Genomic DNA, 20,746 nt, shown 5'->3' with positions numbered 1-20,746 from the left:
TATATATATACCAATGAAAAAAATTTAAAATAATAAATAAAAAATACTTTTATGTAGTAATTCTATTATTGAAATTGTTTTATGAATTTATAATTTAATATTATTGTATTTAATTTAATAATTAATATTTTTTTATTATAAACGGTTCCATTTAATCATATCTCATATTATAAGTAAAATTCATTTTTTTTCTAATTTGATATAAATGGATAAAAACAGTTCCAGTAACAGAATAATAAAAAATTATAGTAACTATATATATAAAAAGTAATTTAATAAATAGTTTGGTTTTAATATTGTAATTATAAAATCGTAATTCAATGTTCGAATATTTGATTTAATAATTAATATGTATTTTTTTATTTAAAAAATAATAATTAATCTTATTATTTTGTCAATGTTACCAAAAAAAATAATTTAGTTATTATTCAGACAAGACTAGAGAAATTTGATAGTAATAAAATCACGTTGTTAGCAAATTAAATATGATCGTGGGACCTACTCAATAATTGCAAACATTTTATTTTCAAACAACAACGTCCTTTTTTTTTCAAGTGGTATTTTCTTTTTCCATTCTTATCCATATTGTTGGGATAGCCATTTCCACGTGGGAAAATCCTACTGTTATAAATTGAAAGCAATAAATCTACAAAATTTAAGACTAAACAATAGATCTATTTTTTTTTTGAAATAAGTTTGGTATAATACTTTAACAAAACCTTTAAATTATTTTAAAAATTTTAAATTTAAATTTTTATTTTTATTACTTTTAATTAAATTTTTATATTATTATTTTAAATATAATAAACTCTTATTATTAATGATTGATCAACTCTTATTGATTAAAATACTACTTATTATTTTACATCACGTGACATATTAACATGTTATAGTGAACAATGATATGCAAGTTTATGTATTATGATAATATAGTCATGTTATATTTTTTTTACCGTACATATCAACATCACTTGAATATAAAATAATAAATAAAATTTTAATTATATAAATAAGAATAACAATGAGTATTCCATAATTAGCTATCCTACATTATTGAACTCATTTAGGTGAGACTAGCATATGTTATAATTGAATTCTTTCGGATAAGATTTGAGTAATACAAATTACACCTTGTCATGTATTCAGATTCGAATAACTTTAAATTAATCGATATCTTATTTGTTGTTATTTTTAACTATAAGCCAATTTAGTAAGATTAAAATATTCTATAATTGAGTTTAGATAGGATTTTAATAGTAAAAATACTACTTATTATATGTACCGATTCAAGAAATTTCAAATTAACGAATTTTCTACTAATTGTCATTTTTAGTTATAAAGCAATTGGTCAAATTAGATAGTAAATTATGTTTGCTTTTTTCAATATTTTGGTGAACTTCAAGGGCATAGTTGCAAAACTTGCACAAAACAAGAGGATCAGAATTTTTTTTTAAAAAAAAGAGAATAAAAAGGAAAAATCACCTTTCACAATTATTCTTTTTTGCTATTTCTCCTTCCAAGGCCAGAGATTTGATGAGAAAAAAGAAAAAAAAAAAAAAGAAAAGAGAAAATGGCGTGCAAGTGCGGAGGCAGAGGAGGCTTCTACTACACTGTGAACGCAGAAGCGAGCTTCGATCGCGACTCAACGAAAACGCCAGAGTTTCTTCTCCGAAACGTTTCGGCGATCCGCATATTCAGAAATGGCTTCTTTCGGAGTAAATGGCGATCGGTTGCTGGTAACCATCGCATTTTGAGGTCCGTGCATTACATTTTCATCTCATCTCTCTCTCTTTCTCTCTCTTTCCTGTTTGGTTAACGAGAAAATGATACAAAATGGAAATTTGGATACCCGTGCTTGAATTATTTTGCCTAATGTTTATTTATTTATTGTTTTTATTAGTTTTTAATAATCGAAGAGCTGAATTGGAAGCTTGTTCCTTGATTTATGAGAAGATTTTGAAGTTTTCGTATCTTTGAGCTGTACATTGCATTTGATGTTAAGCTGGTGATAAAAGAAGAGAATAAGGACATTTTTGAATCGATGGAAATCAAAATCAGTTTCTGTTAGAGCTGAAATTTTAAATTAGATGAAAATTTATAAGAATTTAATGAATCAGAAGAGATATAGAGCAACCAGAAAAAGAAGGAAAGAAAATCAAATCTCAAAATGATAAAGATTAAGAGAAATAATAATCAACATTTGTAATGCCTTTTACTGTCTATGTAGTCACGCTGCGTTTGGTTGTTATAGACGTAGCCAATCAGTGATTAGGAAAAGAAATTCTGCTTGAGTATTGTTAGTATCTGAATTTACGGCACTGTGAGGAGAAGGATGGAAAATGATTTCTTAAACTTACTTCCAGTAGTTAGGATACGGTTTTCTTTAAAAACAAAGCTCATGTTTATAGTGAAGTAAGCATATGTTTGCTGTGGCTGAATAAGTGTGTTTCTATGTTCCATTTTACTTCTTCATATTCATTTTAGTTTCCTGGAAAAGGCGTTGTCTCTGTCCATAGAAGTTCCTTCCTAGGTTGCTTGGATTGTGACGGTGGATGTATCACTTAGCAAAGCAGCAAAAATTTAGAAATCGTGTGGCTTTTTTGTTTCTCATTTTGCTGATTTTTATACCTTACCCTGATGTTTTATCATCGATATCTTGCAGCATGGATGCTCGAGAGAAATCAAGATCCACGATATTGAAATCATCAAAAGATAAGAGGGTGCCTATTTTTGTAATGATGCCTGTGGACACATTCGCTGTTGATGCTTCTGGGAGTCTAAGGATTAGAAAGTAAGGTTTTGGCCTTAAATTTGCTTGATTATTACTATATTATATGTTCAGCATTCCTAAAAGAGAGGTAGACTCAATGTGTTCCTCATGCTTATCCAAAATAAGGAGAGTGTGATCATATTTGTCCTAATTAATATGGCCATGTCATCGGATCCAACTTTTTCTCTTTTGATGTCTTAAATCTTAGGTTTTATGTAATGTTTTGCTTTTGAAAATAAAATTCTTTTTATGTTTGTCTTTGTTGTTTCAGAATCAAGGCCTTAACTGTATCTCTAAAAGCGCTCAAGTTGGCAGGTGTTCATGGAATTGGAGTTGAGGTGTGGTGGGGAATCGTGGAGCGATTTTCTCCTTTTGACTACAATTGGTCTCTATATGAAGAGCTTTTTAAACTGATATCTGATTCAGGCCTGAAGTTGCATGTTGCTTTGTCTTTTCACTCAAAGATTCACTCATCTAATGGAAAAGGGGGTGTGAGTCTTCCACTGTGGATTTTGGAGGTATGGCTGTTTACTTATTACTGTCATATATAGTTGCAAACTGAGTGATAATTTGCACTGTTGATGTATGGTCATTTAACTGTTTTACTAAAGGTTTTGGTGCAATTCATTAGACTGATAGGAATCTTGCTATCCAATCCCCCAATGGTAATGTAATCTATTAGAATGGAAAAATATATTCAAGTCTTCCTATTATTTATTTTTCCTCAACCGCTAATCCCTTGTGTAGGCGATCTACTACTTTAATTCTATAGGTAAGACTGCATTCAGTCTCCAATCTATATGAAGCTGCTCCATTGAAAAGGTTACCAGATAAAAAATATATAAAGAGGACCTTGTCTGTATTATGATTATTGCAACTGCTAAAGTACTGCTAATTAATACCTTTTTGGTCCTCAGATTGGTGATGCAAATAAAGATATATACTATCGAGATCGACATGGCTTATCCAACAATGATTATCTTACACTAGGGGTGGACGAAGTTCCTCTTTTATCTGGCCGGACTGCTCTCCAATGTTACGAAGACTTCATGCTTAGTTTTGTTAACAAATTTGAATCCTTTATTGGAAGTGTAATTGAAGAAATAAGCATTGGTCTAGGTCCTTCTGGAGAACTTAGGTACTGTATAGTTCTTATGTCATTCATTACCCTCTTTTTGTTCAAACTGTGAAGTTATTGTTGAAACATAATTATGAAGCCATTGCATTATTTTCTTAGTGCAGGTATCCTGCTCATCCTTTTGGTGATGGTAGATGGAAATTCCCTGGCATTGGTGAATTCCAGTGCTATGATAAGTACATGTAGGTGTAAAGTTTCTTTCATCCTGTGATGCAAACTCAGTTGTTTCAGTATTCTGAAGATAGTTGTGCTTTCAGGATGGAGGACTTGAAGTTGGCTGCATGCCGAGAAGGAAAGCCTCAATGGGGGGACAGAGGGCCGCAGAATGCTGGCTGTTACAACAGCCTTCCATCAGGGGTGCCCTTTTTTGAAGAGGGACAGGAAAGCTTTCTATCTGATTATGGTCGTTTCTTCCTGGTATGTATGCTTTATCTGTTAATATTTCACCCCAGATTTCTGTCTGACAAAGTTTTCTGTAGATTTTGGTAGATTAATCTTCTAGAACATTCACGCACTGGTTTTTAAGCATGCACTATTTGTGCTGCTACAATATATTAATTTAGAAGGAGTCAAACTATCTGTTTCAGTTTGATGCATTGACAAGATATTGTGCAATACAGAAGTATATGACTGAGTTTAATCTGATGCATTGTCAAGAATCTAGAAAACCAGACTTTGGAATGATCTTTTGCAGGAATGGTACAGTGGTAGGCTGATTTGTCATGCAGATGCCATTCTTGCAAAGGCAGCAAAGATACTGAAGAAATATCAAGAAAATGAGCAAACTTCTGTTACATTGGTGGCTAAAATTGGTGGAATTTATTGGTGGTACCAGACTGTATCACACCCTGCTGAACTTACTGCTGGTTACTATAACACTGCTCTCAGGGATGGTTATGATCCTGTCATATCAGTGTTGTCTCGCCATGGAGCTGCTTTGCACATACCGTGAGAATTTTATCTCTATTTTGTTCTTTTTTTTTCCTTTTTCTTATTTACCTAGATCAGTTTTTGTTTGGAATGCATTATTCATTTAATGACTGATAGTTGCCCAAGAAATAGAATTGTTAACTGATGGACATGAAGGCTTTGAATCTTCTAAAAAACTCACCTTGTGAATCTCCTGCTTGGAACTTTATTTTCTAGAAAGTTTGAAACCAGTTGACTTCTTTCTTTTTTGAGTTGATCAAATCTTGAGTTTAAAATTTATAAGATGAACTATTTGATTCTTTGGGAGTAGCAAACACATCAATAACATTTATGTTTGCCTTGTTCTTCTATGTTGAAATTCTGTACGATTTCATTGTCTACCCCCTCTTATCTAAGTTCATGCATGTATGATGTTTGTGATCACAATAATAGCCTTTTCATAGAAACTTAGTCATATATCTTCCAGCATTTTCATTCTTTAACTCTCCCCTGCAGCTGCTTAGAGATGATGGACAGTGAAACCCCGCCAACATATCTTTGCAGTCCTGAAGGATTACTGAAACAGGCATGAGTTATCTCTTTATTTACAAATTTTCCTTTTCTTTTTTATCGTGAAATTTGTGATTTTAGTTGATGCAATTTTAGCTGTTTAAATCTACCAACAGAGTGTTCTTTTATCTGAATTTTTTAACTGATTCAAGAAGTTTATGCATATAGTTCCAATGATGGTAACATGCCTTATTGTGATCTATGATGTTATAATTTGCTGCTATCTGTTATTTAGCTAAATATGTTACATGTGTAGCCTCTCAGATATGCTCCCTTGAAAAAGAAAAAGAAAAGATAATATTCTTCAATCTCCATAATTTTGTAGTGAGTGGGCCTGGTTCAGTGTATTTATTAGGGCTTAATGGGCAGGCATGCTAGTAGCAGTGTCAACATCACTTCGCCACCCTGGTGCCTAAAAGATAAAAAGAAAAAGGGAACTGAACTAGCATGTTATATTTATCATAATCAATGTAACCCTTAAAGCCTAATTCCTCCCCAGACATTTGGTATAATCATGAAATGTCTTGAAGTTTCTCCTAGGATAGAAGATTTTGAAACAATTATGTTTCACTTACTGTCCTCTTTGGACTTGGTTGTAATCTCTATAGGGGAAATATTCTTGTTGCTCCTTATGAAGAAGTTGAATGAGGTTGTTTAAGAACTATATGGTATGAGATTTAACAGCTAAAGAGTGTGAAATTCAAATGCAACTTGTCTCATTTTTGTGCTCTTGCTAAACACTAATTTCTTTGACCTTCTTCCGAGTTTCTGCTGCAGATACAGTCCGTCTCAAAGAAGAGGATAATTAACTTGATTGGAAGAAATACAACTGAACGACTAGACAAGGTAAGTGTCATTCAATCTTGACAGACTCTTGTCTACCTTTAGCTTCATAACAGGATTTAATTATTTAATTGTTTTTCTGGTAATGATTAATATGGTACTTGTGATGGCTCTTAACTCTTTCAACCAAGGTAACCCTGGTGCTTCACCTCATTTACATATTAGCACAAGGTTGTGCAATTATTTTAGCATTATCTTGTTTAGTTCTCTGCAATTTTCTTCTCAACTGTTCATCTTTTTCTTTAACTTAATCTTCTTTTGCCAGAATTTTCTTTACTAACATAACTCATACTTGCACTCTCTCTTAAATTCTTGCAGACTGGACTATGGAAAATTCATTCAAACTGTTACCATTCCCAGGCAGAAGTTGTAAGGTCATTTACTTATTTCAGAATGAATGATAGTATTTTTAGGGTTGAAAATTGGAATAACTTTGTACCTTTTGTTAGAATGATGAGCACAGATTTGTAATACATTTTTTCAACCGTCTAACCATTTTACTAAGCTAATTAAGATCTCCCTGCCCCTACCTTATTTTTTATCCTGACTAGGGGGAGAAAGGGAATTGCATAAGCTCTTGTAGCCTTTTCATATCAGTTATTCATCTTTACGTCATTCAGTCCAGCTTTGAAATTTTTGAGATGTTGGAAAATAAATCCAAAAATAACCAAAGGTATAGACAAGTAGAAAATTTGGTTGGCTAGATATTAGCACAATTGTCCTACTTGGCAAATTAGACTTCCTGCATATTGAGCCGTCTTTGTTAGAAGTGAAGGTGGTTTTGCTGCCATGCTTGATGCTTTTAAGTAACTTGCTGAAGCTTCTTCTCCAGAAGGTGTGAAGAAAGCACCATTGAGCATCATATCTCCTTCTGATCTCCAATTCCAGCTCTTCCACTCTTCATCTAATGAGTTCTCATGTTTTGTCACCTGATTAAAAAATATATTATTGAGAACACATGGAAGCTAATGGAGTACATTTTTGAAGAGGTTGAGGTACATGGTATTCAAATTTTATCTTAGATATTTTAAGAGAAAGGACAGCCAGTTTTCCATAAGTTTTTTCCTCTATCTTCTTGCTCTTATATGCTCTAGGCCCATGTTGGGCTTGCTATTTCATATAATGGATGGAGTTAGTGTAGCTACATTTGGGTAGAGAAACTTGCCTCCTTTGTAGAATTGTTGTCTAATGCTATGTAGACATTCCCTTGGCTATTGATTGTCGGGCTGGCACTTCCACCAATTGCATACATCTCCCAACCACTGTATACATTGTTGACGATATGAAAGTACCCATGCCTGCATCTGAAACATTTTGGCAATATGTTTAGAGTTTTTATAGGTATAAAGTGTTGATGATGAAGCATACATCATTGTTATAGGTATAAAGTGTTGATGATGAAGCATCATCATGCTATACTTTGTGTATGCATACTGCTATAGGTGTAGGTGTCGGTGAATACTACCTGGGAATTCGCTGAACCAGGCCTTCCCCAAAGTAATTGAAGGCAATAGTTACTTGCATGTTCTTGTCATCAAGGAAGTCATCATTATGACCCATGAGCATGACTTCATTGTGATGTAGCATATAGTTGTTAGAGATTGTTATCGCTGTTGAACCATACGTTGCATCAATAAGCCCATCATAACAATTTGCAAGTGTGCAGTGATCAATCCACACATCCCTCGAGCTGAATATTGAGATCCCATCCCCATCGGATCCACCACTTGTTGTGTATTGCAGTGATGGATCCCACACCGTGGCATATCCTGAGGGTAAGCAGTCATGTATGTAGATATTATGTATGATGATATTACTCACATTGCGTAAGGTTATGCATGGTCCATGTGCTATTTGGATATCATGTCCTCTCCCGTCGATGGTCTTGTATGAGTTGATCAGGAGTTGTTCCTTTAGCATTATGACCATGTCATGATCAAAGATGATCCATAGCGGTTCTTCTTGAATGGCAGCATGACGAAGTGTGCCTGGGGTAGGATTTACGGGATCATCGTTATCAGAATCTGTTACTACATAAACTTCACCATCTCTTCCCCCAATAGCATCTTTCCCGAACCCAACTGCACAATCAGCTAGCCTTATCCGGTTGGTGTCCCATTCAGGGTCACACCTCCAGCAGTCATCCATAGGGTTACCAGTTCTGCATTGTTCCCTGTCCAACTGCCTTGTTGAGTAGTACCTGTTTATATGCCATAGCATAGACAACTCTAAACAAGTCAGAAAACAGGAGCTTTAGAACTAAAATAGGTACTAAATTTCGAGAAATTGAGACCATTAGGTTGAAAATGAAGCTAGCCGGAGGAGGGGCTTACCTTCCTGCTTCTTCTGATACCTCCTCTGGTAGATGTCTGGAGAATGTTGAGGCAGCATGTAAGAATATGACTAGGGAGAAGAGGTATAATGTCGGCATCTCATAAACAGGAAGCTTTTGCTAGAACTACAACATAGGGATGACCCAAAGGTATGGATATATAAAGCCTAGGAATTGAATGATGCTGTGAAAAGCTGGTTAGTTTTTCCATATAGCTACCCGCCTTGTTCTTTGCTTTCTGAGAGGGAAGAGCTTCGGCTGTAAATGGCGACCGAATAGTTAGGTTCATAGTGCTTTTTTTCTGTTTATTTTGAGTGGTTTTTGTAGGCTTTACAACATTGAAATCATCGAGCCTGGTTTATGTTTGCATTAGTAGTTTTTTCTTCAGTATATTGTCGGGTGTAATAGCGCAGGAATTTGTCTTTTAAAGGAAATGCGTCTATATTATCCTTTAGGCTTCAGTATATTATCATTTACACTTGTACTATGATATTTTTTTTAATTAAGATTCTCTTTTTTATTATATTTAAATGAATTTTTAAATTTTATGTCCATGTGATATATCAGCTGACAACTTGACATGGTCACTTGACAACTAATGTGGTCATGTGCGTCGGCTGCGCCAATTATATATCAATTGAATAAAAAATGTTAATTAAAATTAAATTTGATGATAATTTATTTTTTATTAAAATAAAAAAATTATTTAAGTATAAATCAAAAATTAAAATCTTATTTAGGTCCTGTTAAAAATTAAGAGTTTAGTGGAAAAAAATATTGTAATTCTAGAAAATAAATGTCTTAAATTATTGTACAAAAGCATATAGTATATATCAAAGAATAATGAATTAATCTCAATCTATACGTCTGCAGCGGTGAATATTAGTAAGCACTGCTAGTAATGGTAATGAACATTTACTCATTGGAAAGAAACGTGGTTGCTCTTTATGTCCGAATTATTCTTTTGCCTATTGTGAGATCTAAAATTAAATGGCATGTTATTACATTCAAGCATCTGATTGAATAATTGATCTGTCTCGAAAAATAAAGTTGGAACTCTGCTTTTATGAATATAAAAAAATCACTTAAAAACTCTTTTATTTTCTCAAGCATAATATTATGTCAAGATCCTAAACAGTCTTTTTTATCTTAGAATATTCCAAGAGAAATGTTGGATATTTTTTCTTAATCATTTAAATAATCATCACTTGATTTTAAAGGAATAATAGAAATTAGTAGTGTAAAATAGAGCTTTTTGTCTTCACAAATACGTTGACCATTTTCTTTTCCCCCAAATTTATTTTATTTCAGGGAGGTAGATATTCTTTGCTCAACTATAACGCAATAGCAGCGATAGCCAAGGCCTTTTCATATCCTTTCCTCCCCTCTTCTCCTCTCTTTTTCCCTCTGTGCTCTAAGCTTCGGCAAGATCTCCACTTTACATCCAAAACAACCCAAAGATCTTCGAAAGCAGGATGCTTTTATTCAATCCTCTCTCTTCACCACCAACTCCTCTATCCTTATCACAGAAAACCCATTACTCCACTTCAATTTCATCTCTCAAAAAGCATCCATCTTTTTTCACCATAACAAACTTTCCCAACCAAAAAAATAACCCAACAAGAAGAAAACTTTTCATAGCCCAAGCTAAAGGTGATGACTCAGCTGATGGCCCTGACAGGCTAATTTCAGCAATATGTTATTTTTATCCCTTCTTTGATGGCGTACAGTATGGCAAGTACGTTATAACACAGTTCACTCCAATTCAAGTGCTTATACAACCACTCTTCCCAGCTATAAAAGTGTTCAAAAGCTTTCCTTTGAATGGGTTTTTAGTGTTTTTGACTTTGTACTTTGTGGTTGTTAGGAATCCGAAGTTTAGTAGGTATGTGAGGTTTAACACTATGCAGGCTATCGTGCTTGATGTTTTGTTGATTTTTCCTGATCTCCTGGAGAGGACTTTCAATCCAAGAGATGGGTTGGGTTTGGATTTGGTGATGAGCCTGGATAGCACTGTGTTTTTGTTCCTTTTGGTTTGTTTGATTTATGGTTCCTCTTCTTGCTTGTTCGGGCAGTTGCCAAGATTGCCAATTGTCGCTGAAGCTGCTGATAGGCAAGTTCTTTGATGGCCTTTTCTGATTCTGCTAATCAATTGTTGTTTAGACCGAGATTTAAGTGTTAGAAAATTTGGCATCTCGATTTTCTTGGCCAAAAGAGAAGGAAAGATATGCATTAGATGCTGTCATTATTGTTAAATAAACAAAAAAATTATGAAATTCAGTCAATGATTGTTGGTTTTCTTTACTCTTCATACATTTGATGGCTGGTATTAATGTTTGATAAGATTATTCATTTGTTCTTTTATTGATAGATAATGTTTGATAAGATTAGTTGAATTGTAGACTGGCAAATTTGCAACACTGCCAGACTTGGATGAATGCATATTCAGAACCCATCTCTCCTTGGTGCATGTTACTCCATATAAGCCCATTTTCTTATAGATTCTGGTAAGGTTTGTCACGCTTCTTGCTCTTTCATAGTTGCTTTGTTTTTCTTCTGGCATTGCATAGTCTTGTTATATTTATTCTAGTACTGTGGGATACTGAAACTTTCCTCACCCTTTCTCTTTTGAACCAAAATTGAAACAGAGCTTGCAAAAAATGCTAGCACATTGGCCATTGAAACTTGCTTTTGCATAATGACTAGAAGCTTTAAATCATTATGCTCGTGGAATCATACTGACAAACACAAGTGAAGAACTTGATTTCTAGTTGTTGCAAAACCTGTCAAGAATTACGATGCCTCAAAAATTGAAAATCTTAAGTAGAAAGAACAAGAGTGTGTTCCTAGAGAAGAACTTCCTCTTTAAGTTTGCTTTTCTGGCTATCAAGGCCTTAAAAAGAGATTGTTGTTCATGGTAGAGTATCAAGAAAGCCCATCTAAAAAGGTAAGTTTTTTCAATCAAACCCCATAGATCTGGGTTGAATGCCCATTGTTGTTGGACCTGGCTCAACAACATCCAAGAGTCTTTGACTCAAAAGGAAAAAGAGGTAGCCACCAGCCCTTATAACTCCTTTGAGTCACTTTGATTTCTATTTACTATTTACTAGCAAAATTACTTTGAGTAAGCTTTGTAATCACTTTCTTACTTTATGGCTAAACCATTAGATTAAACTTTCTTTCTCTCCTTTTTTCCTTTACCATCCTCCAAACAAAGCAAAAAACCCAGAGATTATTGTCAATGAAGTCTCTTTCCAAAGTTCTTTCTTTCCCTGTCAATTTAAATAATTTATAAGATTCCTTAGCATATCTCAAACCCTTAACATGATTCCTTGACTTCCATATAAAGTCACACATTAGCCATGTGAGAAAATTGTCATCTTTCCCACTTTTCTATTTCAGTTAGTCAAAGATTTAGGTGTCATTGGAACCTACTTTTGTCTGGCATCATCTTCTTCGTTGGTATGTTGGAACGTTCATATTGATTTTGTTTCAAGCTCTGCTTAGGGATTTCAGGAACTATAATGAAAGTACTAGAAAAATTAAATTGGGGAAATCACCTAGTTATCTGATTATTCTACTTTGACAATTTGGGTTTATACACTAGTCAGTATCAACATTTCGGTGGATCTGATCAAGAACACGTGTATGGAAACTATTGGTTTGCCGTAGGGGTGGGGGCCTACCAACCACTTATACCATAATATAAACAAAACTAATGTTTCAGATTAGAAACTTAATGGCGTCCAATTCATACTTTCAACATCAAATCTAAGTCAACTTTTGATGTTATGTGTCTCTTATTTGGTTTGGTTTGGCTGGAGGAAGGTAGGGATTTCTTTATTATTTCCATCAGCATATAAGATTTCAGCTACATGAACCACAAACACTTTATGGTTATACATCAATTATGATTCAATGATTCATAAAGTGCAAACTTTATGATAAATTTATGCCTGCTCTTTGTTCTTAGATCTGTTTTGGTCCCTCCTCTTTGATTCTTTAATGCCCATTTTCCATGTGGTTGCTGCCCTCTACCATGAAATAGAAACTAGACATAGGCAATGTTTTATGGGGTTTATTTATTTACAATTAAATATATAGTATATTAAATTTAATTTGGTTGGTTGATTTTGAAATTTGAATTGGGGGTTTGCATTTTTTGACTATAGGCATGCTTGACCATTATTCAATTGAAAAATATTATTGTATTAGGTGGATGAGGCATACCTCAAAACTTGTAGCCATCATCCAATTAAAAAAAAAACATACTATAAAAGTTATTTAATCATTGGCTTGTCTCCTTATGAATATATATTATAATATTGATTTTTTTTCCCAATCATGGTGTGGGATAAATATTTGTAGTATTCCTTTTGTTATTTCTCACTTTGGTGTAGGAGAAACTAAATCTTAATTGATTACCGTTTTTATATGCTGAAAATTCTCGCAGGGTTTAGTTATTTTATTAAAATTTTATTAATTAATAAAATAAATTATATAAGGAGAGAGATGTGATACCTTACTTTCAAATTCACAAGAAATATCGAGAATAAAAATTATCCAAGGTATTAATTGAATGAGTAATAATAAAGATTTACTTGAATTTATAAAAAAATAATAATAATAATAAATTAGGAGTACTGTTTTTTATTTTTTGGTCATTTGTTAAGAAATGAATTTTTTTTGATATTCCACCTATTTAGGGTTTTAATCAATCTAAAATATTTCAGGCTATGTAAACTTTTTTAAAAAGAAAACTCAATTTCGTATTGGTCTCGATGAAAGGAGATTTTAATCTAATTACCAGTACATGGATTGGTACTGCCACCAAAGATTATCAATACATGGATCGATTCTGGCATTACGGTTCACCATAAGTAAGTAGTTCATAGCATCAATGTCAGAATTTTTATAGCATATTTTAATTTTTTGAAAATTTTATTTTTATAAATGTCAAATTTTTAATATGATTGTTTTATAAAATATATTTTTATCTTTTAAATATGAAATTCGGACACTATTACTATATAATACTAAATGTAAATCAAAATATTATAATCAATTCTGCACTCTCCTACGCTCTCTCACGACAACAACGTTAAGAGCTTTTTTGATTTAATTTTTTTAATTTAAAAAATATTATGAAGTTTTTATAAAAATAATAACTTTTAAAGTTAAATTAAAATTATTTGATAAACTGTCCAGTAAAATAAATTATATAAGTTTTAATTTTGATTAAAATTATTATAATAAATATTTTTATCATTTTCAATCACCTAAGCGGAATAAGTTTATATGATTTTAGATGTTAAAAATAAAAATATATATAAAAAATGAAATAACTTTTAAACTTATATAATAGTACTAGTATTAGTTTTTTTTATGGAGAATAGAGAAATCTTTTAAATAGTACTTGAATTCAGCTTTAAATTTTGAGTTTTTTTTTTATCTTAATTTTTGTAAAAATAAAAAAAATTAAATTTTACTATTTTATTATTGAGTTTTTTTATTAATTTTTATAAAGAGATAAAGAAGAGAGAGATGTGATTCTCTATTGAAAGAGGGTGATTTGTAGAGAGATAAAGAAGAGGAATATCGTATTTTTTATTGAAGGAGGGTGATTTGTAGAGAGAGGAAGAGAAGAGGAAGGTTGATTGAGAAAATAATATTTTTTGAAAAAATTAGTATATTTTTAAAAGAAGAGAAGAAAAAATTATTTTTTAGAGTTTTTTTTGTAATTTTGTTCTTTAAAAAAAAGTACTTTCTTTTAAAATTTTGTTTAACTTAATTTTTACTTTTAATAAACAAATAAATTAAAAAAAAAAAAAAAACCAAACCAAGTTGTCAGCAAGTCAACGCCTGATTTATTTTTACGCAATTATGTCTTGGTGTTAGAGTAACTCAAACACGGTGAAAAGTTGCTAAGTACTTGTCGAAAATTTTCATCATGCATACAACTAAGCCATGGAGCCTTTTGTCGGTGGAGGGGCTATGGCTAACGTCACGAAGCCGAACACTTTCCGTCCACGTGGCGTCACCTGATTGAACAGTTTCCAGCCTGGCTGTTTTTGGAGCACGAAGCATTGGCCCTGTATGTTAACTAAAGTTACTTAACTCAAGTCCCTCTCGTTTTATCCAATTGCCCTCTTACTTTGGATCAAACTACGAGAATGCCACAACATTGACCGGGTATTTTCTCGTGGAAGTCATGACCATCTTGATCCTGCGCCGACAATCGAATTCGGCATCTGATCTTCAATCGGACGGTGGAGATGGATCCATATTGTTGGGAATCAACAAAATTGACCGCCAATGATTGGTGTGATTAACATGATATTTTGTTAAAAAAACCTTAATAATAATTTCATTTTGAGAGAAACTATGTAACAAAAAAGTTTGCATTAGAAGCATCTGAAAGAATACTTGAGAAAAATTTCCCAGTGTCGTTTTGGTAATAGTTCGAATGAAATATTCTTTTCTTCTTTAAATATTTATTTTTATTTAATTTTTTCAGATATTATATTGAATGTTTAAAAAATGCTTCATTTTTATGTATGAATTAATCGACATGTAAATCTAATTTCTTTTGTCATGATTATGTTAATTAATAAGATTCGTAATCTCTGTTGAATTAAAAAAATGAAAAAAAAAATAAAATCATGTAAAAAAAAAGAGAGATGGAAACCTGGAAAGAGGTCATATATATTCTATGCTTGCAAAATGGTTTATGGTGTATAATTTAATGAATGGCTTTTAAAAGGAAATGCCTTTGGATATCTGATGAAAGAGATGCTAACCAGCACGTGATCTGTCAGCTTCTCCTCCTTTACTCAAATCTTTCATTTTGATTTATTCCCCCAATGCCTCTCTCTTTTCCTCCCTTGGCACACCCTTTTTGGCCGGCAGAGCTTACCATCTACACGCAAGTGCCTAGCATCATATTTTTTTTAATTGCCATTTTAATATAATGTTCATAGAAGACCTTGATCTATGCTTAATGTAATGGAAGTAATGCATATTAGAAGCACAAAGCTTAACCCAAGACATGATCATGGTTGCCAAAAGTTTTTTTTTGAAGCTACAACAACAAAAGCTTTTCTTGTTCCTTTTAATTATTGGAACTCACCTATGCTTTTAGGTGACTTATTACTCTACTCTTTTCTAGCTTATAACTTCGAAAATAGAAGATTCGAAACTAGGGTTTTTGGGGACCAATGATGGGTGTATTATATTTCTTTTTTTTTAAAGATTAATTAGAATATTATTATTGTATAATTTATACAAGATTGTTATGAGATTACTTGTTAATAGAATCTCGAAAAAACGAGAAACCTAGTTTTTAAGTTTGTCTCTATCTAGATTCAAATCAGTTTCTTTGAACTAAAGCATAGGTTAGTATGCCCCTACAAGAAAATGTAAATCATTTTTTAAGTTGCAATTGGTGGCAAAATCCAACCCTACTGCTACTACCCTCTCAATACTCCAGCATAATCATTTTTCCCTTTTATGTCTCATCTTTCCTCTAATGTCACTCTCCTTCTTCCCCACTCGAACTCACAAACACCTCCCCCCCCCCCCCCTCTCTCTCTCTAAACCAAAGCATAGTCTAGTGGCTCACTTAGTAATTTAACCAAAATCCAACTCCATTTCTGCAAACAAACCCTTCTCTGGTCTTTAGCTATGGTAGAACACCCTTACAAGGTCACAACCACATGCTAAAACCTGGCCCTCCCTTTGATCCCCACTTTCCCACCAGTACAGTGGCTCCCTTTGTAATTTAACCTCATTTCAAGCCTCTTTGCCCACCCACGTCCTCCCCCCCTACAGGCTATAACCTTACTCTATACAGAAAAACACTACAAAACTGTGGCTTTTTCTAGCTGCTTCCTTCACTTCATCAAAAAGAACAGAACACCGAAGGAAAAAACAGAACAAAACAGCAGCAATGCAGCAGAGACAATACCTTGTTCTTCTTCTTCTTTTCTTCTCTGTTTTTCTTCTCTTCCAAACCTCTAATGGCCACAACGTAACACGTCTACTAGCAAAGCACCCATCTTTATCAACATTCAACCATTACCTCACTCTGACTCACTTAGCTTCGGAGATCAACCGACGCACCACCATCACTGTCCTTGCCCTGGACAACGCGGCCATGTCATCTCTCCTAGCTACAAACCCTTCCATTTACACCCTCAAGAACATCCTCTCCCTCCATGTCCTCCTCGACTACTTCGGTACGAAGAAGCTTCACCAGATCAGGAATGGCACTGCACTGGCAGCCACTATGTTCCAAGCCACCGGGGTGGCTCCAGGGGTCGCAGGGTTTGTCAACATAACAGATTTCAAAGGTGGGAAAGTTGGGTTTGGAGCTGAAGACAATGGTGGGAAATTGGATTCTTTCTTTGTGAAATCTGTTGAGGAACTTCCTTACAATATATCTGTGATTCAGATCAGCAAGGCCTTGCCTTCTGCTGTAGCTGAAGCTCCCACTCCAGGCCCAAGTGAGCTGAACATTACTGGGATTATGTCAGCTCATGGATGTAAAGTGTTTGCTGATACTCTTCTAGCAAACCATGAAGCCATTGGAACATATGAGGTAAGCTGAAAACTTAGTACTCTGATTTGAAATATTTCAAAATTTCAAATTTTTTTGTCTTTTTTATGTGAATTTTCTGGACAAGGACTTGGATGAAGTAAATCTAGATCTGGGTATTTTTTTTTTCCTTTCTAATTAGATGCCAAAATCTTCAAATTGTAGAGCATTAAAGTGTGTTTGGACACAAGCACTTGCACATTCTGCTCTGGATTTTAACACTACCCCTATTGAGGAATACTGGGAACCAGATTATGTAAACACGTAGACAGTTGTTGTTCTGGACATTGACTTAGATATGGAGTGGAAATAGGTTTAAGTGGTTCGGGATGGCAATGGAGAAAACTAGGTTAGAAGCTTGTAGTAATAGCATAAAGCCATAAACCGATTTCCAAAGAAAGGCATTGTTCTTCACTTGTGCTAGTATGTTGTGAGATCTGCTCTCATGTTATGCATTTTCAGGATGTTTAGGTTCGAAGCTTGTAGTAATAGAATAAAGCCATAAACCGATTTCGAAGGAAAGGCATTGTTCTTTCACTTGTGCTAGTATGTTGTGAGATCTAATCTTATGTTATGCATTTTTCGGGGATGTTTCTTCGGGTCGAAGTATCTGGAAAGGGGAAACAGATCTGTGTGAATTGTGTTTGTACTTTGTAGTGTAAATTTTATTGACTTTCTGCTTGTTTGTTACTTCATGATCTCTTGTGTTTGTCCTAGATTTTTCACCTATTGTAGATTGTTCTAGTGAAGCGTTTTTGACTAATGAAGCTGTTATTATGCTCACTTCTAGGATAATGTTAATGGAGGATTGACTGTGTTCTGCCCTCTGGATGATCCATTTAAAGCCTTTTTACCGAAGTACAAGAACTTAACAGCCTCCAAGCAATCGTCTTTCCTCGAATTCTTCGGCGTGCCTGTGTACCAATCACTATCCACGTTGAAATCCAAAAATGGAATCATGAACACACTAGCTACCGATGGAGCAAGCAAGTTTGATTTCACTGTGCAAAATGAGGGTGAAGAGGTGACACTAAAGACCAAAGTCAACACCGTGAAGATAACGGGGACTTTGCTCGACGAGCAGCCAGTAGCAATCTACACAATTGACAAGGTCCTGATGCCCAGTGAGTTGTTCAAGGCAGCGCCCACTCCAGCACCAGCACCAGCCCCAGAGATGGAAGCAGATGCACCAAAGGCATCCAAATCCAAGTCCAAGTCCAAGTCAGCACCGGCATCGGAATCAGACTCACCGGCTGAGTCACCGGATGACGACCCGGCTGATCAGACAGCAGATGATGACAATGCTGCTGCAAGTCTTGAAGCTGGAAGGTTTGCTGCTGTTGGTTTGAGTTTCTTGCTAGTCTCTTTGTTGCTGTAAGTTATTTCTTAGTTTAATTTTGTCTTCCTCATTTTTCTGTTTCGGAGAAATAAGTGGTGTGCTTAGTTTCTTTTCTTTTTTTTTTTTTTTTTTTTCTCATATTTGTTTTAGTGTGTGATGAGTTATCAAATTATAGGTTAAAACAAAGGTTTGTGGTTTTTCTATTCTTCTCCTTTTTGCTGGATGTAAGTTTGATTATTCCCATTTGTCACTGTAGATCTAGTAATACACATTTGTTATGATGGTTTTATCCCCCCCACCCCGAGCAAGTTTTGATGTTATGGTCTGGTGATAGCAATTAAAGGTTTGTGTCTAGTGATTTTTTTTTTGATGACTCAGTTCTTGTTTGAAGTAAACAATCAACGCTCCCCTTATCTAAATCACAATCTTTCATTTATGAAGGGGGTTCGCATGATCATAAATAAGAGGAATCACCAACCCCTTCCCCAATTTTTCTTCAAAGTTTAAATTGCCTCTTACCTATCGTCATCTATGAATTTAAATCAAAGAAAAAACGAAAGGATGTTCAAGCCTAAGATTGCTTGGACTTACCGTACTCTAATTTATTTCTACGGGTTTTCAAGTTACACATGCATTATTTATAAGGGATCAAGCATATAGCACCTTCGAATTTAAAAAAACAAAAAAAGAATATAGCACTTTCGACCTGTACAATAATATGGATTGATATGTTGTATCGTATTTAATTAATTGCTGAAAATATTCAATCGTATCAAGGTATCGTAAGCAATAAGGCTATTTTGTATTCGAATATATTATGACCATGTGTTGAGAATTTAAAATTATTTGTATCAATACATATTGTATGATTAAATACAATATTATTAAAAAGCGATATGATCGTATATTTAGTTAATTATTGAAAGTGTATAATTCAAATATAAATAGGAAAAATTCATGTAGATGAGGAAGCCCAATAATGTCAGTGTGGTCTTGCGATAAGGAAAGGGGAATCTAACCCAATCGAAGCAACCGTTCAATAATACATATAGAGCCTAAACTAAATGAATGTAATCTGATTTAGAAATCCAAACAGGTTCTCTCAAGCTTATGGGCCCAAAGATATGGGAGTAAGTCTAAGCAAAGAGTGAAAAAATATAATAAAAAGAAGAAAAATACCGCAGTACCCTGCGAGAAGTGAATTGAGGAGGCCATTTGGGGATCTAAGTTAGTAAATGACAAACACAGCCTTACATGTTTTCTACCTCTCAGGAACATGCATAAACCGCAAACCGATTCATAGAAACATGATTCAGAGGATAAAGGAACTGAAATAAACCGATTAACATCACTTTTATTACAAACAACTACAAATGTTTTTTTGGAGATTTTTTCGGTACTTTGGTTGACAAACGAAACTAGAAAATTAGTGCACAGATCAGCTAAAATAAAACAGCAAATGATAGTAACAGTATTGCAATGGGAAAGGTGGAGAGGGGCATGTAAGGGGTAGGTGAATGGTCTTCAAGAGGTTGATATACGTATGGATTTGGATTGGAGGGGGGGCACTGTTCTGGAGGTGGTGGACTGTTGGGTTGACCTGGACGTGGGGGTGGAGGCGGTGCTTTATAGGTGGGAAGAGATGGGGGTGGTGGTGGGGCTCCGTAGGAAGGGTAACCAGGAAGCGGTGAGGGTGGTGAGGGAGGAAGGCATGGTTGTTGACATACTGTGCAGTTCAAGCAAAGAGTAGGTGAAGGCAAGACTTCACTAGAATCGGCCTCCCCTAAAACCATGTAACCAAGGTTGAAGGGAGATGAGGAAAGTGCCACAAGGAAGACAAATACTGGAAAGAGATTCATCCTTTCAGGGGAAGATTAATCTGACAATGAGTGAGTTTTATGGGATATGGATAGAAAGTAAAATTAAGACAACACTTATAACCTAAGCTCTCTCTCTCTACAGAGTTTGCATTGGATCTTTCCATCTTTTCCTACTGCAATTCCGGGTTTAATGCCGCCTGGCAGACCACCTGTCATCGTTATGAAGAGGTAGTCTAGAAGCTTAACTTGGGTTTGGATGGATCTAAAGGTGAAGACAAATCATTTCTCAGTTAACCTGACTTATTGATCTAAATAAGAAACGTATACGTAACTGATCCATGTTTAAGGGTGTTCTACGTCAACAGTTTCATAGGAACTAAGGATGGAAACAACATATGAAATAAAGCAATCGTATAAGGGGAGAAGCCA

The 20,746-nt window shown here is 34.2% G+C and overlaps 4 protein-coding genes across 6 annotated transcripts; 3 read left to right on the top strand and 1 right to left on the bottom strand.

Annotated features, from left to right (window-relative positions):
- The first annotated feature begins 1,501 nt into the window (after window positions 1-1,501).
- On the top strand, window positions 1,502-6,803 carry BAM4 (beta-amylase 4). Of its 3 annotated transcripts, none has more exons than XM_018124676.2 (10): window positions 1,503-1,755; window positions 2,663-2,791; window positions 3,042-3,288; window positions 3,688-3,908; window positions 4,013-4,090; window positions 4,166-4,325; window positions 4,573-4,856; window positions 5,334-5,403; window positions 6,165-6,233; window positions 6,549-6,803. In XM_018124676.2, the coding sequence occupies exons 1-10, from the start codon at window positions 1,571-1,573 to the stop codon at window positions 6,699-6,701; spliced, it is 1,596 nt and encodes a 531-aa protein (XP_017980165.2). In that variant the 5' UTR covers window positions 1,503-1,570; the 3' UTR covers window positions 6,702-6,803. The 3 variants fall into 3 exon arrangements, with proteins under 3 accessions (XP_088664476.1, XP_017980165.2, XP_017980166.2); XM_018124677.2 differs by having other exon boundaries at window positions 1,504-1,755; window positions 4,603-4,856; XM_088808350.1 differs by lacking the exon at window positions 6,549-6,803 and having other exon boundaries at window positions 1,502-1,755; window positions 5,996-6,184.
- A 109-nt stretch (window positions 6,804-6,912) lies between these two features.
- Window positions 6,913-8,926, bottom strand: LOC18593288 (Pectin lyase-like superfamily protein). Its single transcript, XM_007020439.3, has 4 exons — window positions 8,564-8,926; window positions 7,696-8,430; window positions 7,396-7,534; window positions 6,913-7,159 (listed from the first exon to the last, which is right to left on the bottom strand). The coding sequence occupies exons 1-4, from the start codon at window positions 8,659-8,661 to the stop codon at window positions 6,938-6,940; spliced, it is 1,194 nt and encodes a 397-aa protein (XP_007020501.3). The 5' UTR covers window positions 8,662-8,926; the 3' UTR covers window positions 6,913-6,937.
- A 947-nt stretch (window positions 8,927-9,873) lies between these two features.
- Window positions 9,874-10,866, top strand: TIC20-V (TIC 20-v-like protein). Its single transcript, XM_018124679.2, has one exon. It carries the CDS (start codon window positions 10,038-10,040, stop codon window positions 10,686-10,688), a length of 651 nt encoding a protein of 216 aa, XP_017980168.1. The 5' UTR covers window positions 9,874-10,037; the 3' UTR covers window positions 10,689-10,866.
- Window positions 10,867-16,176: 5,310 nt separating this feature from the next.
- Window positions 16,177-18,775, top strand: FLA1 (FASCICLIN-like arabinogalactan 1). The gene is made up of 2 exons (XM_007020437.3): window positions 16,177-17,161; window positions 17,949-18,775. Exons 1-2 carry the CDS (start codon window positions 16,511-16,513, stop codon window positions 18,534-18,536), a joined length of 1,239 nt encoding a protein of 412 aa, XP_007020499.3. The 5' UTR covers window positions 16,177-16,510; the 3' UTR covers window positions 18,537-18,775.
- Window positions 18,776-20,746: the final 1,971 nt, after the last annotated feature.

Source organism: Theobroma cacao, chromosome 7 (genome assembly GCF_053813885.1).
Source record: "Theobroma cacao isolate CCN51 chromosome 7, ASM5381388v1, whole genome shotgun sequence".
NCBI classification, from domain to species: Eukaryota; Viridiplantae; Streptophyta; class Magnoliopsida; order Malvales; family Malvaceae; genus Theobroma; species Theobroma cacao.
This window is presented reverse-complemented; position numbering and strand designations above follow the sequence as displayed.